The sequence below is a fragment of the Megalops cyprinoides genome, chromosome 2 (assembly GCF_013368585.1).
Source record: "Megalops cyprinoides isolate fMegCyp1 chromosome 2, fMegCyp1.pri, whole genome shotgun sequence".
NCBI lineage: Eukaryota > Metazoa > Chordata > Actinopteri > Elopiformes > Megalopidae > Megalops > Megalops cyprinoides.
In genome coordinates this window covers 33,771,110-33,786,566 of record NC_050584.1, presented here as the reverse complement: position 1 = coordinate 33,786,566, position 15,457 = coordinate 33,771,110, and the positions used below count along the sequence as shown (strand labels likewise).

The 15,457-nt window shown below is 39.1% G+C and overlaps 1 protein-coding gene across 4 annotated transcripts in view; it reads right to left on the bottom strand.

Annotated features, from left to right (window-relative positions):
- tp63 (tumor protein p63) overlaps positions 1-1,868 on the bottom strand; it is a 28,408-nt gene extending 26,540 nt beyond the window's left edge. For all 4 annotated transcript variants that reach the window (XM_036517339.1, XM_036517356.1, XM_036517348.1 and 1 more), the window contains exon 1: positions 1,723-1,868. In XM_036517339.1, coding sequence (XP_036373232.1) covers positions 1,723-1,764 — 42 coding nt within the window. In that variant the 5' untranslated portion in view covers positions 1,765-1,868. The remainder of the gene's footprint in view (positions 1-1,722) is intronic.
- Positions 1,869-15,457: the final 13,589 nt, after the last annotated feature.

The window sequence follows — 15,457 nt, the reverse complement described above, 5'->3', positions numbered from 1 at the left end:
GCCACACATTTGTAATTTATCTCATAACCATGACTGTCTTTATACACCATTTTCTCCTTCTGGAATCTACAGACATGAAGAATGAAGGTCTACATTTATAATTTCAAACAGTAATAGTTAACACTGTGGGCTACACATAATAACTATAGTGTCTTCATACAAATATTTACAAGTGTACTATGGCCATCGAGCTAAAAGTTCCCAATACTAAAATAATCCCACAGCCCAGTATCTACATAACTTGGTCCCTGCTCCAAAATTCAGACAAGACACTCATAGCATCTCAGTCTGTCTCTGTCTATTGAGATCTTGCAAGAAAAGTACTTAACTTGCTGAACATACTTACTAAACACCTAAGAATTCACAGTAATAAACTGATTTTTATTCAGTTTGGCACACACCAGTTAAACAAATCAGCAAAGGAAAAAATGTAAGCCTAACATGCCATCCATCATGTGTAATTTTGCACAAAGTTTCTTTTTTGCAGCCAGTTATGAGTACAAGATAAAAGGGAAAATGAAACCTTAAGACTTTCCTGAGAATTCTGTTAATTTTTATAACAGCTTGTTGAATTCAGACTGATGTGGCTTGACAGAAATGACAAAAAACATTAACCATATTTTATTCTTACATTTTAATGAATAATTATATTTTGATATATAAACAAGCATATCTGTTACAGTAACTACTGCAATTAAGCGGAGACACAGTGCAATACAACCACATAAAAAGTCTCAACATGCAGACATTTCCAGACAAGGGCAAGCCAAACAAAGCCCATTTCCTAGCAGCATGCAAATAATGTAGCTAGTTAATCACCAACAAAACCACAATATTTACTATACATTTTTGGCAGACTCCGATACAATATTAAGAGGAACAAACACACGTCCCATTAACAACAGCGTCTGAATTGATCTGTAAACACTTTAAAGACCAAAAAGAATAATTATACGGATGCATGTTGTAACTGTTGTAACATACATCTTTCATTTTGAATAGATATTCTGTGATTTAAACTTCTGTATATGCAAGGCAAATACTGTCAATAAATTCAGCATCAAAGCAGCAGCTTCCCATTGTACAGCAACTCTTCTCAATGCAATGCAATGTCCTTGACTTTAACAACTACACAACCCTGTACATTAAATGACGGTGCTAGTCTGAGCTCTGGCAGGTGAAGGTGTCCTGAGCTTTTTCAGATCTTATCTCTTGGTAGACAATAGGTCTGATTTTGTGGACAGATTGTCTCTGCCTGAGCTAATAACAGAACGCAGGGGAGACAAAAATTTCATAAAGAGTGACCCAACTCCAAAACATACCTGGTGTTTACATTACCTACGGTTCTCTACTCTGACAAAGACACACACCATTGGCTCAAAAATGAACACTGGATACTGCCATCCAAAACACCTCAAATGAATGTGCTCTTACACAATGAGGTAAGCATACATACCAATGCATGCACATCTTAGGATGGCATCTGGGAAGAAATGCTAAGGTGGCAAACAAACCATTTTTGTCGTTGCCTGCCCATTTTTACTAAATGATCATTTTGTGTGCTACCTGAAGAGCATAGCTGTGGTGATAAATAATGTGGATGCTTCTGAGGCCTCCAACTTAATCCGTTCCTTCTAGCAGCGCTGCTAGCCCCTGAATTTCCATTTTTTGGGAGCACGGTATTCCTGATGCCAGCCCCGGCAGGCACTCACTAACCCTTACCTCATTGTACTGAGCTGAGGCCGGTGTCTCCAGGTACAACATGTTGTTGCTGAGGTTGAGCAGAGCAGCTGCTGTTTGTTCCACTGGCTCCAGGATTCTCTTCCACGTTTCCCCTGCTCTTAAGAGTTGTGTGGTCTATGGATGTGAACGGGACAAGGAGAGTCTCTATAGGAATCTTGGGGATTGCCATATATACCAGGAGCAGAGGGGAGGGGTTTCACCAGCTACCTGTCCAATACCTGAGTCCACACCCATCTCCAAGGAAAGAGCAGTGTCTTCAGGTGTTCCCTAAAAATGCCGCTTAAGCTTTGAGCGTGTTTCAGGATTTGCAAGCAATGCACTCTACATGCTGAATTTTGATGTTTAAAAAGGGCTGTTTTACTGTAGCAGCATCTGTAGAAATCTCAGCAATTCCAGACTGTAGCAAAACTGTGATTTGGGATGAGGACTGTTGCAGTACTGCAAAGGGAATGGCCACAATGCCCCCTAAATATCTTGTTTTTCTTCTTCAGATGTGTAATGAAAGTTTGTCAAATGTTTGCATTGGCACAAAAGTAAGAGCAAAAACTGCATTCAGCAAACTGAATAGCAGATGTGGTTTATCATTCTGAAATAAATGGCATCTGCAATGATTCTGGCTCTAAATACACAATGGAGACAATAAAGCCAAATAGAAATGTAATATTACAGCCATGAGCATCCCTTTAATTAAACTATTACTATCTTGTTTCACATGCAGCCTAGAGAGGTAAAACCTCATTTGGCTGAGCAGCATATGAAGTTCTGAAACATTATAGAAAAGGAAGACAGAAATGGCAGCTGGATAATTTTGCTCTCTTGAAAACAGCCTCTTGAAATTGCATCTTTCTGTGGAGGTACAGAAAGGAGTGTGAAGCACATTTTTGGACCCGGAAAGGCACTGCAAACAAATAACCAAACAGGTGGGAATTTAACTTAATTTGGAGGGCTGAGACAACATAAACCCCAATTCATTTGCATGACAATGAAACCCCCTCTTGCACCCCAGCAAGCCAATTACAGGCACCATTATGGGTTGCAGACGCAGCCTGATCTTAACAGCAGGACACCCGTGTACTGCTTGTATCCATCAGAGTTGAGTGGTGTAGGGTTGTTTTGGAAACATGCAGGCTGTTTCAAATAGCATGACTCTCTTTCTCCCAGCACTGTGATTTCCATATTACTAGCACAAATCCTATCTGCTGTATTCATGGAAAGATAGTGTTAAATAATTATCATTTAAAAGCCACATGTTTGATTGTCAAAAACAACCTGAAACACCTGAGCATTCCATTTGAAAATGTGTTCTCTTCATATTTCATACATGCCTTTTTGTTTTATTTGTTTTGTTTGTTAAGCTGTCTAGACATGGTCAATGTAACATGTGATTGATGTCTAATAATGTGTGGCTATCAACATATTCAGAGTACAGGGGTGTGCTTAAGAGTGCCCCTCCAATGTTAAATCATGATTCACTTGTCTTTGTATCTGCAATCAGAAATTCATCATCACTGTGGCCACCTAAACAAGCAGAGAGCTGCTACAATGCATACAGTGTAGTACCAAGCATCACCAGTCTTTCTATCACTTATCTTGGCCTTTCTACCAGTGAAAAATACTGCCAGGCAATAAATATTGATGTTTATTGTATTCATATTTCCTTATTTACGAGTCACGAGTCTGTTGCATTCGTTATTCTTGGACATACTGTTCTACTGAGCATTTGAAATTCAGGACTTTCTCTGCAGTTGGCCCTCTCATCACGGTTCCATTCAATTTTTGACTTGAAAAAAGCAATAACTGATGAAAAAAAAAACAATAAAAATAGCAAAACCACATTATTACACATGCAGCACCTATTGTGAATAAAGTAAATCATAGGCTAACAGAGTAAACTGGAGTACCCTGTGTGTTGCTAGCGCTGACACTTGCCTACGTTTATTTACATCCTGCAACGTCCAGCACATAATTGCTCTGAGACAAATTTACAAATTTCTTTTAGGCAACTGGCCAGTCAGGTGTGTTGCTATTCCTTCTGTCATGTGACTTAATGGGATATGTTTCTGGTTGCCTTATCTTTGTTGCCATTTATCTTGCTTTCTGACATCCGTCAAAACATGGACACTACAGCAACCTATCTATTCCATTTTCCCCTTATCCAAAAAATACTGGGGAACAAATGTTTGTTCCTTGCTAACTGATGGTCACACTGTGTATGAATGCATGTAGTGTACTCTAATATTAAAATCCATCCTTTTCTGACATGTAAATCGGCTGTAGAATTATAAGCTTCACTACAGTGTTTCTGCAAACACTGCACTTAAAATATAAGATTTTATAGCTCAAAGTCTTCAAAGAGCAAATATGCATATAAAATAGCAAAAAGTTTCAGACTGTGTTTATTTCTATCAGTGATTGAGAACGTGAATCACTCAAAGACTGATAATTACTGATAATTAATGGAAACATTGCATCTTTATACAATAACATGTGGCCAAGTGCAAATAAGCATGAAATCCCTCAAAGTTCATCAGGTTTTCTTTGAACACTATCAACAATAATCATTTGGCAGGACTTTACACAGAAATTCTGAATTATGTCTATGATTAACTATACCAATACATGGAACAGACAACCTGCATAGTTGGCTATGGAAGTCATGCCAAATGTTTTTTTTTTTTTCCTTGAAAGGTTTTTGATGACCAATCAAAATCACCAGCAACATAGATGTGCCTCAAGATACAAAATATGACATACTGTAAAATAAAAATATCCTTTCAGCCATTAACCTCTCACCACTCTTAAAAGGAGGGAGTCTTTAACTGGGCAGTATGCTCTGCCCTCCTGACCTGTCAACCCTTTAGAATGGGAGAACATGCCAGCTCCTCGACTGATGGGTCCTTTGGGGTCGCAGTGACCTCACCCTGCCCATTGGGCAACTGTGACAAAGACAATCTAACTTTATTTATCATATCACGACCAGGCAACTTTGCCTGGAAAACACACCGATGCAAAGAGAGGACATACAGGACCTGTAGCAGTGGAGAAGTCGATGACAGCAATGTGCAGTGATTGTCACTTGGGGGGCAGGGATGCTAATTCCTTTACTGCAGGTCCCAAAGGGATTATTCCTCCCCTCAGGCCAGGGGCATTGAAGAGATGTCACTAAACCTGGATATCACCTAAGGCAGGAGCCACCCTGTCCACTTACCCACCACACCCAGCCCAGCTCCACCGGCATTGTCCCTCAACAGAGAGGGGGGTACCATCTGTTTTAAGCAGCCTCTTCTTTCACCCACTCACAGACAGTGCACTATTTCAGCCCACATTTACACCTCTCAAATTGTATATTATTTATCTTATCCTTTTAAATTAAATTAAGCATTTAACCTGAGACTTCCAGGTTCAATTCCTAATAATGGACACCTCTGTATCTTAAACTCAATGTGTTTGAGTTTCCTTGTTGCATTTAGTCCAACTGTGCTACATATTAATGGTATTCTACATATGTTCATGACATGTGAATTAGCACAGTAATTGCAAATGTACATAGTTTTGCTGTCTCTGTTGGTTGAGGTAAAATGCCTCATATCTAATGGTAAACATAGAATTGATCTACAGTGAAAAATCAAGGGGGCATTCTTGTGAATAATCAACCAAACAAAAATGTGACACCTTGCAATTTCATAAGTACAGTTGGCTAATCAAACTGAATTACTATGCATAATTACTATCTACGATAAATGTAAGGCATGCTTTTACATTTGCATGGTCATAATTACTCTATTGAACAAATGACATTCTTTTGTCAATGACATTCTTTTGTCAATTAACTCCTCACAATGTGCTGAAATAGCAATGGTTGGCATTACATAAAGCAACTTACATGCAACTTGTATCATTTGGAACACAGTTATATGTTGATAGTGTGGCGCAACACCCCCTAAACTAACAAGCAACTTAACTGTCACAAACTTGCAATGCTGACAGAAATTCAACTGCATGCAACTAGTTTCATGCAACAACCAACCAACACACAGATATTGTTCACCTTTCACTGGGGAAGCACTGATATTCCACTCATTACTCATTTTTGAACACACAAACTGGCTAGGTCTTTCGCTCAGATGTAAGTATGTAGTATTAATTCATGTGTGAACTCAGGGGAAAGAAATCATGCTCATTGAATTTAATTAAGGTCTGTCTGTAAAAGTGGTCATCTGATAAATGAATGTCAACACAAAACTTCCTAAAGTGTATTAACCAGCTAGCTATCATTAGTTATAAAGAAATCAGTTGTTTTGCTGTAACCGACCAAGTTTTTAGCTAGTTTAGCTAGTTCAGGTTTTGATCAGTAGCTAGTTAACCAAATTAATGACTTCTTTGCTTCAGTTTTCTTTGCAAAAATTGTAGTAGCCTAAATGCAATCAGAGATGAATAAATTAAAAAAATAATTGCATACAAGATGTAAATGTGATTGGATATTGAGTGCAATTTAAACTGTGTTTGAATGTGTTTGAATTAAACTGTGTGAATTGCTTCATGTAACTGTAAAGTTGCATGTAATAACATCACATGCAATTAGTGTATGCAACTTTAGTTGCATGTAAGGTGCTTTGTATAACATTAGCGTTTTTGCTACAATATGTCTTGTATGTTCATGGTGATTCCCTATACTCATGCTCTATAATGCACACATTCAAATCATATTAAAAAGTACAATACAGTATGTAAAATTTTAAATCGGTAGACTTTTGACAAACAACACAATATCATATTTATATTGTTTTACAACATATCATCATATGTACCATTAACAAATTACCTTGTCCGGGAAAGGATTTGTTCCTCAGTTGAAAAGCAGTCGCAGGCAGATAGTTGGAAGATTTCACTTCTCTGCTGTGCATGTGATGAAAACATGTTCTGTACTTTGAGGCTCATCCATAATGTCAGAACTCAGGACATATTTGCTTGCAGAACTAAGAGTAAAAAAATCTATGATCCAGCAATTAGATAATTACTTATAGATCAGGAATGACCCTCTATTTACAATTTTGAAGGTGGGCTGGATCCAACTGAAAATACAGTGTGCCCCCACACCCCCTTTGCAACCCTTGTTATGGAGGTCTCTGAAGCAAGTTATTCAATCAATCAAACAGTATATATCTGCAGGCATGTGAAAATGTACACTATAATCTCCATAGACTGGCTGTCAACTATAACATTCTTAAATGCATACAAAGTGCAAATGGTAAGTATGGTAAATGAACAGCTTGTGACCTTTTCTTACAGAGGATGATTAAATACATGCCAGACAATTGTAAGTTCCTGATAAATGTCTGAACAGCTCAGCCTTCAAAGCCCTGTAATAATTCTCTTGACGGAATACATTTGTATCCTGCTGTCATCATTAGCAGTGACATTGGCATAAGGGATGTGACTGTGGGCCAACGGTTGCCACCTGTGTGTACTCTTGTGGGAGAGACTGGCCTTCCTGCTGTAGTGGATTCACGTCCACATCAAAAGTGTCCTGAAGTGACTTTGTTGACTTAGTCATCATAAATTCAATAAAGGTTACAGGCTTTATTGCCACAGTGCATAGGCTTGGAGCCAATCAAAATTTCATCAACAAACCAATCACAAATTATCATGCATTCCTTGATGTTCTAAACTAGCTGAAAATAAACTACTTATGAAAAAGTGGCCCCCACACTAATGAGAGTGAGGCCCCCACAGGAATGAGAATATACCTCTTCATTAGCAAGGATATAAAAGATTTTATTTGGTTTATGTAGAATACACAAACTTGCTTTAGCTCATCATGAGCCTCTGATTATTGGAAGAGAGCCAAAGTCATTAATTATGACATTACATTGTTGTAGCACTGGGCAAGCACGAAATTCAAGATCTACAAGTCACTTGTTTGTCTCATGAAAATAACCGTTTTGTTGCTACTGAATATTGAAGATATCAGGGATTAACTGAGGAACAAATGACAAATGACCAATTGATGGTTGATTTTGGATATTTACTTCTGTGTAATTCTTTAGAAAAAAAATGAACATATTAATCACCAGGCTGTAAAAGAATCACTTAAAATGCATAATTTTGATGTGTTCTTGCAATTGCGTTATGTAAAATTTCTATATCTACACTAATGTTTTTACGGCTTTGTTATATGTTCCAATATGTATGCTGCCCCGGCTTCAATTCTGTTTTCATCAATTAGCAAATGGTAAATTTTGTTAATGGTCACCATTAACTAACTGTGGTTCTCAAATAAAAGTGTCAACAACGTTTCAAGATCCACTTGTTGGGTAAAATATTTCAGAGAGAAGCACACATGCTACGTCTGGCATCATACAAGATGTTTTGCGAGAGCATGGTGGAGCAAAAGGCTCAACTTCAAAGGGACGTTTCATGTTTCTTAATGGTAGAGGGCTGTTTTTTTCCTTTTTTTTTGGTAGCGTGCCGATAAGCAGAGATATACTTCTGAGTAAAAGCACCCTGCTGCTCCCTGGAAGCACCCTTAATATCAAGATTTCTTTCACTTCTCTCATAGAAAGTCAGACCTGTATGTCCTCCTTGGGCCTCCATACCTGTGGTCCATCACATTAGAAGTGTATTGTGTGTCTGGCTGCTTGTGCTCTGGAGGCACGTTCCCTCTGCAATGAGAGCTTCCGTCTGCACCAACAGACTCCGGGGTGGGCAGAGTCCGCTTATCTAAGCCTGTTTTGGGTCAATGTGACAGTGCCCACTGCCTTTGTGCATCACCTGCTACTTTAAAAACACTTGTGTGTGTGTGTCTGTGTGTGTGTGTGTGTGTGTGTATTGGGGAGGAGGCTAACTTGTATGATGTGCACAACGCATCAACACTGGGGGAAACTCTGACACTATGAGTTACTGATTCATTAACAGAAAAAAGGAGGTCTCTTCTCAGGCAGACGTTAATTAATGACATGAATTTCTGTCAGCCTTTTTCCCTTGTGAAAGAAGCTGAACACGGATGATGCCATCAAAAATTGCTGTGAGGCAACTGGCAGCAGTGTGAGAACTTGGCCCAGAACACCAGAGGTGACAAAGAAATGGGACTGAAAACAGCTCTAGGGGAGGAGGCTGCGCTTAAGAAAAGCCTGCAGCCACTTCCGCTACATACAGGCAGATGAAAAGTAAAGAAAGCCTAATCTGGGCATACAAAAAAGTCACTTCAGCCTCTTTTCATGGTATCAATAAACATGACATGAACATGACTCTGAAGAAAAAAAAAACAACTGCAGATTACCAACACAAGCGACATTTATGCACTGGCTAAGTGACAATAAGGAAATACGTGAGGTGTAAACATATAAGTATTTACTTCTTCACAATGGATGTGAGGAGAAATGATATGGTCAGCCGCATGTTATTTTTACCATTCCAATACTGTATAGGCCATAAGCTACATTCCTATATTTAAAAATATCTCTAGATAAATGTATTGTGTACAGAAAAGTTGTAAAATATTGCTGTATTGTATACAGAAAAGTTGTAAAATATTGCTGTCTCTCTTACACAAACAGAGGTAATACAATTTCTGAAAAGATAATATAACATTTCAGTATCAGATAATATATTTTTTCGTAAGTTCTGATCAGCTTGTTCAAGCTGTTCAGGTTACATTCAAACAGCACTGTATTGACGTTTTCAATTTAAATCTTTATCTAGAGTTCAGAAAAGTAAACTACTGTTCCGAAATTAGGTGGATAAAACAGATGCCATTTCAACATAATTTGAAAACTCTTCCATTCTGCATGATACATTTATCTAGTTATAAACTATTCCTGACCTCGTTCAAATAAACCATGACTAAAAACATAAAATATGTAGATGGTTTAGCATCAGATAATGATTTCTCTAAATTGAACACAAAGATAAACACACCCAAACTAAAAGTAAGTCAACAGCAAAATGCCACAAAAGTTACAAAGAGGTAGGCTAATCTGGTTTGCGTGTTAAAACAATGGTGTAATACAACTAGCTGGTATTAAAATGAGTCTTGTTTTATATTATTATTATTTGACCACTTTTTCTAAACTTTGTGAATAAAACTCAGGCTGAATTAGAAATTCAATGTGGACCACATCAGTGAAGAATGTATCACCATCACCAAATCCAAAATGGAAAGACTGCGTAACAAACCATAGAATGAATAGAATGAATCTGAATTATAACAGAATCAGTCTCAGCCACTGAAAAAAAACACTTGCCTCTCTATTATACTCAACTAAATTCCAATTAGAATATATAATAAACGAAACACACAATTAATATATTTACTACCTATATAAGTTGTTACACTAATTGCATTAACTACTAAATGTAATATGCTTGATATAAACATATTTCATAACTACAGCACACCTACAGCTTTCACAGCTTCAATATGAATATCTAAATTAATATGATCAACATTTTAGGTTTAGCTAAATGATAATCAAAGAAAGTAACATATATACCTGTATGTATAATGTATATTATAAAACACATTTTGTGCCTATTCTTACATGGGACCCATTCATTTATACAAAGTCCAAACACCACTTTACCAATGATCAAGAAAAGTTTTCATGGTAGAGTAAAAATACTACAGATTCCCAGAATTCAATGTAAAGCCTTTAAAAACTACACACCTGCTCTGTAGACTTGTGTGACTGCTTTACTGCATAATTGACACAGAAATCTCACATCCTGAATTGGCCCGGCTTCCTTTAATAAAATTAACGGCTGCCCATGAACTGCTGTAGGGAATATCTGGATTTCTTCCTCTACCTTGTGCAATTAGATGCACACTAAATTCTAGTGACAGTAAAGGTGCTGTCCAGCTCTCCTACCCGCTCAAACTGGATTTTTTCACACACAAACTGTGTGCCAGCTGTTAAAACTACAACAAACCTAAATCAGACTGGAGATTTTTCCTATCATGCTAGAGTTACTTGAAATATATGCTGGCGTTTCTGTATAACGCATGTTTCCAGAGAGCAGGTCCATGCCAGTAGGTTTTTAGTCAGCTGCATATTGTTTAACATTTAGAGTAATGGCAGACAATGCCAGATTAGCTTGCTCAAAACATCATGTGAGAGATAAGGGGGGCTCTAGTTTCTATTGAGAGGTAAGCCTGTGACTGCTTTTCAACTGAAGTAACTAGGGCCATTTGCAAGATGAGACAATATATTTTAGGAGTCTAAGAGGAGATTTTAAAAAGCAGATATGAGGGTGAAGGGGGTTTTCCTCCCGTTCATTTGCCAGTACTAACGATCCATGTATTTAGTAAATGCACACAGAAAGGGATTTAGTCACTTATTTGTCACTGCTGATCTAACGACTATGGAGTGAGCCAGAAATGAAAATCAAAGCAAAACTCTTGATCTAATGGGATTTTGGTGGAGCTCTGCACCTTGAAAAAGCTGTTTGCATTTGCTGGAGGCTAACTGGTGGGGCGGAGGAGCAAAGCCCTATTCTTTCAGAACACAAGAGATGGCACTTAATTGCTTCTGAGTGCAATTTTTATCCATGAATCTGTCAAAATGTATGCAAGCAACTCTGCAAACAACTTGCCAAGCAGCACATGAGATGTGATTTGCTCATAAAAATACAGGCAACACAGTTCTAATGCATTTTAAAATTAAACCAAGCTCCCAAGCCATTCTCTTACACGAAATAAAAACGAGAACTGGGGCATACCCTTACTTATCTACTCTGTCATCTTCCTTAAAAACAACATGGTGGCATTTGTAGTGCACACCTTTACATATCAATCTTCAAATGAAATTCTTTCTTCCTTGTTCCACAGGCTATCATTTTACTGTCTTATCTTAATCTGCCCAAAAATGTTATCCTGCTCACAAACAGACAGAAGGACAGACAGAAAGGTTTAACTGCATAACCTTTATACTACCTACTGATGGTAGATGTAAAACGGCACAATGTAGATGGGATAGAAGTCTATAGGTATAGGTAAATTGAATACACAATAGAATTTACCAGAGCTGTGGAAGAATTTCCATAGTATGAGTGAGTAAGATTAAGCTGTGTTGAATTTTGAGGCTCAAAGGCAAAGACACCTCTTTGGGGACACATGCTGGAGAATGTTCTGCATCCTGACAAAAATCCTCTTTCTGCACCAAATCTGTCATCACCCATTCCAGTGGAAGTCTCTCTCTCTCTCTCTCACACACACACACACACACACACACACACACACACACACAAATCCCCTTTCAGTGGATTGAACTAACAAATTCATGCAATTTTATAAAACTGGCTATCCACAATACAAGCAACAAAACAAAAGTCTGTTGACCTGACTGTTGATAGGTGCGCAACTGTCTGATTTTTTGCATTTTTTTTTTACTTCACAAAGGAATGAAATGAAATACTTTGTTCCAGGATGTATTGCAACATAACTTTAAATAGGTTGTCTTCTTACAACGACTTGGTGCAAGGGAAAATGCAACTATAGTCACAGCAGTAAAATGAAAAGCTGAAAACGAAAGAGTAACGAGTGAAGCTCACAGACTTAATGCAGTCGAGTTCAACTCACTGTTACACACAACTGGAGCCCGTTGCCCGTCTCCCACAGTTACACTGGAGAGATGGCCACACTCTAAAGTTTCAAGAACCAGGCTGGGCACTGCGGCCACCACGCTCAGCTGATCTGGGCTTTATCTGGGTGCAAAATCAGCTGTTTGCAGAGGATATTGTGTTTCTCCTGCCACTGTTTCTGCCACATTCCTTCATGTTATTCTACCTGCCGTGCTACTCCACCCCCCCGTTGCAAGGAGACACCTACTGACAGACGAGAGCTGGGACCTCAGTGGGTAGGCAGGTGCTGTGCTAAATTGCTGCCCCGCAGCTAGAGAAAACAAGAAAAGGTATTTCAGATTAAACATAAAACCTACACAATACAAACACACCCCCAAGGGCTCTAAGCAGCAAGCTGTATTCTAATGAGCCATAAAAGGGACATCCCCCCTCCCCCCAGTGCAGGGCGGTGGAGGTGATGCCCACTGTGGCCTTTCATCAAAGGATGCTTTGGAGTGTGTAATCATGGCCTGTTGATTGGCAGCCTCCCTTGGCTGCCAGCGCCAGCCCCGCACCGAGGCAGGAGGAGCCGCTCACATGGCCCGCACTGCACACACCCTTCTCAGTGAAGGCAGGGGAGTGGGTGGGGAGGGCAGTGCATTAATCACTAGATCATGCAGATACAGGAAGCCCCTAGGCAACGGGCAATGCCGCATTGCTCAGCGCCTCTGACCCAGGGTTATTTATTATTTTATTTTTTTTTGTGCTGGACAGCACATAGCCGAGAGAGCAGTGGCATTCCTATGATGGGAGGGGGAACTCCCACGTCATCTTTCAGTGTAGACAGGCCACGGAGCTGAATGTCAAACCTGGGGTGCCAGAGATATCTCCATTCTTTATCTGTTACATACAGTCCTATTCCATTGTTCCACTTCATGATGAACTGAAACATTTGTACTGATTGAGTTCTCCCTATAAGAGCAATAGTAACCAAAACATGACAAAAACACACTATCAGTAACATGTTTCATTTATGGATAAATTTAAGTTACTGATGTCCCACATGTTCACATAAAGACATTCAAAGTGTTAACATAACATACTTTATTGGATATAAACAGACCACTGTAAAAGGAATATAAAAACTTACATTAAAGAAGCCAATCTTCTTTATCGTTAAAGCACAAGTCCATCCTATGGATGATTACAAGCTCACCCTGGCAACTCTACGTCAGCATCAAACCTGGTGGGCTCCACAGCTGAATGCAGAACTTTAAACCTCACTACATATAGCAAAAATTCACCTCTGCATTAGCCTCTATACCTCAGTGAAGGCCTTAAATATTTCACACTTATCAGCACCTCACAAAACTATTTGCCTTATGTTAAAGGAAATGTCGAAGATCCAGGTGACGTCAAAACCAATCACAATTGCTCATCTTGCATGAGACCCACCTCTTCCAATGGTCGCAGAGATGGGAAACCCCAATACAGCCAGATGTGTTCACCCCAACATGTCTTCTGCAAGGGACTTGCCATTCAAAATCATGTGTGTCATTACAAGGAATTCCCCATTCTCTTAGAATTTTATAAACTTTTTTTATGGATCGCGACAAAGATTTTAAGATCCCACGGGCTCAGAATGAGCATAATGAGGTGTTTTTTTGTTTGTACTCAATGATCCATGTTGTATGTTAAGCATGCAAGTGGGTGTGACATGGAAGAATATTTCCCACATAGGAATGCAACAGTATTAGCCATGGCTCTTTCAGGACGTGAGGCCCATTGCAACATATTTAAGAGGTCACGGTTACCACAAGGACCTTTCCCAGGCAAATGATTATAGGAGCAAGTGGGAATGAGAAGACACAAAATGTTTAGAATTCTTCACAGACGTTAAAGCAAGTAGGATTTATTAAATAAGTGCTCAAGGAGCTAAGAAACAGGCAGCAGGTTGTACTTTTGAACCCAGGGGCGTCATTATGGAAAATAACACCCAGCAGCGTCTGTGTGTGCATGTGCAGTGGCAGTCATTTACAAATCAGTGCTGTAAAGGCCACGCACTTGGTGTGCATTTTCTATTTCTAACTGAGCACGGTCCTCTGGGATTTATTTGCAAGCACTTAAATGCATGTGATGAAAAGCATATTAAAAGTTAACTGTGGATAATTTCCAGATAAAAGCCCAGGGGGGCTTGCTCATGAGCCACCTCATATGGTCAGATTCAGACAGGCACCGTCACTACGGCACATCCGGTGTGACACTGGACAGCATGGCTCAGCGGGCTCGGGACAGTACTCACAGCGAAGGGGTCGTCAGGGCCACGCATGGTGATGCAGTCCATGCTGATCTGAATGGTGTTGCCTGCAGAGCCGTCCACTGGACCATCTGAGAAGTTGAGCTCAATGGGCTGGACGGAGTGAAAGGCGGACCTGACGCAGAGGGCAGGTTTCAGGTTGATTTAGGAAATCCAGGCGCTTCATCACAACAAAAAATAACTCAGCAATTTTTAAAACAGGTTTCCTGCTGTGCTGGCTTCCACCTTTTATCACTACATCATTTCTGTTCAGGTACAGCTGGCAAACACTTTCGGCTGGTGGTGTAACTTACAATGCTGCTCATCTGAAATGAATAATCTACGACAAAGGAAGTCAGAAAGGGAAACTATTCAAGTGTGACTGTAATCTTGAGAGACACTTTTCAAAGAAAAGTAAAGAAACAGGTGGAATATAAAGCCTCACCTAAACCTGTACCTGATGAGTCCAGGTCAGTTAGCCAGTTATCAATACACATATACACATTTGTATTCTGTATTTTTCTCAGTGGAAAAACTGAACAAGTAATTACTGTACAGTAAGTACAGTGACATGTACAGTCCTCCATTTGTACATGAGGTCAGTATCATTATAATATCATCATGATTTTATTTTTTTTTCCTTTTTTTAACAAAAAGTTCAAAGTTAACACTTGCATATCTTTCTTTAACAACAAAAAATACAATCAGTGGTAAATCTTCATTCTTCCAGATATGCACAATTTATAATCCAAAGAGCAGCTGGCCAACAAAGCAGCTTAAGGGAACTGACATCAAAGAGACGTTGTTTGATCACACTGAAGCTAAGTGTACTCAGTTCTCTGATATGATCTACCTTCCTAA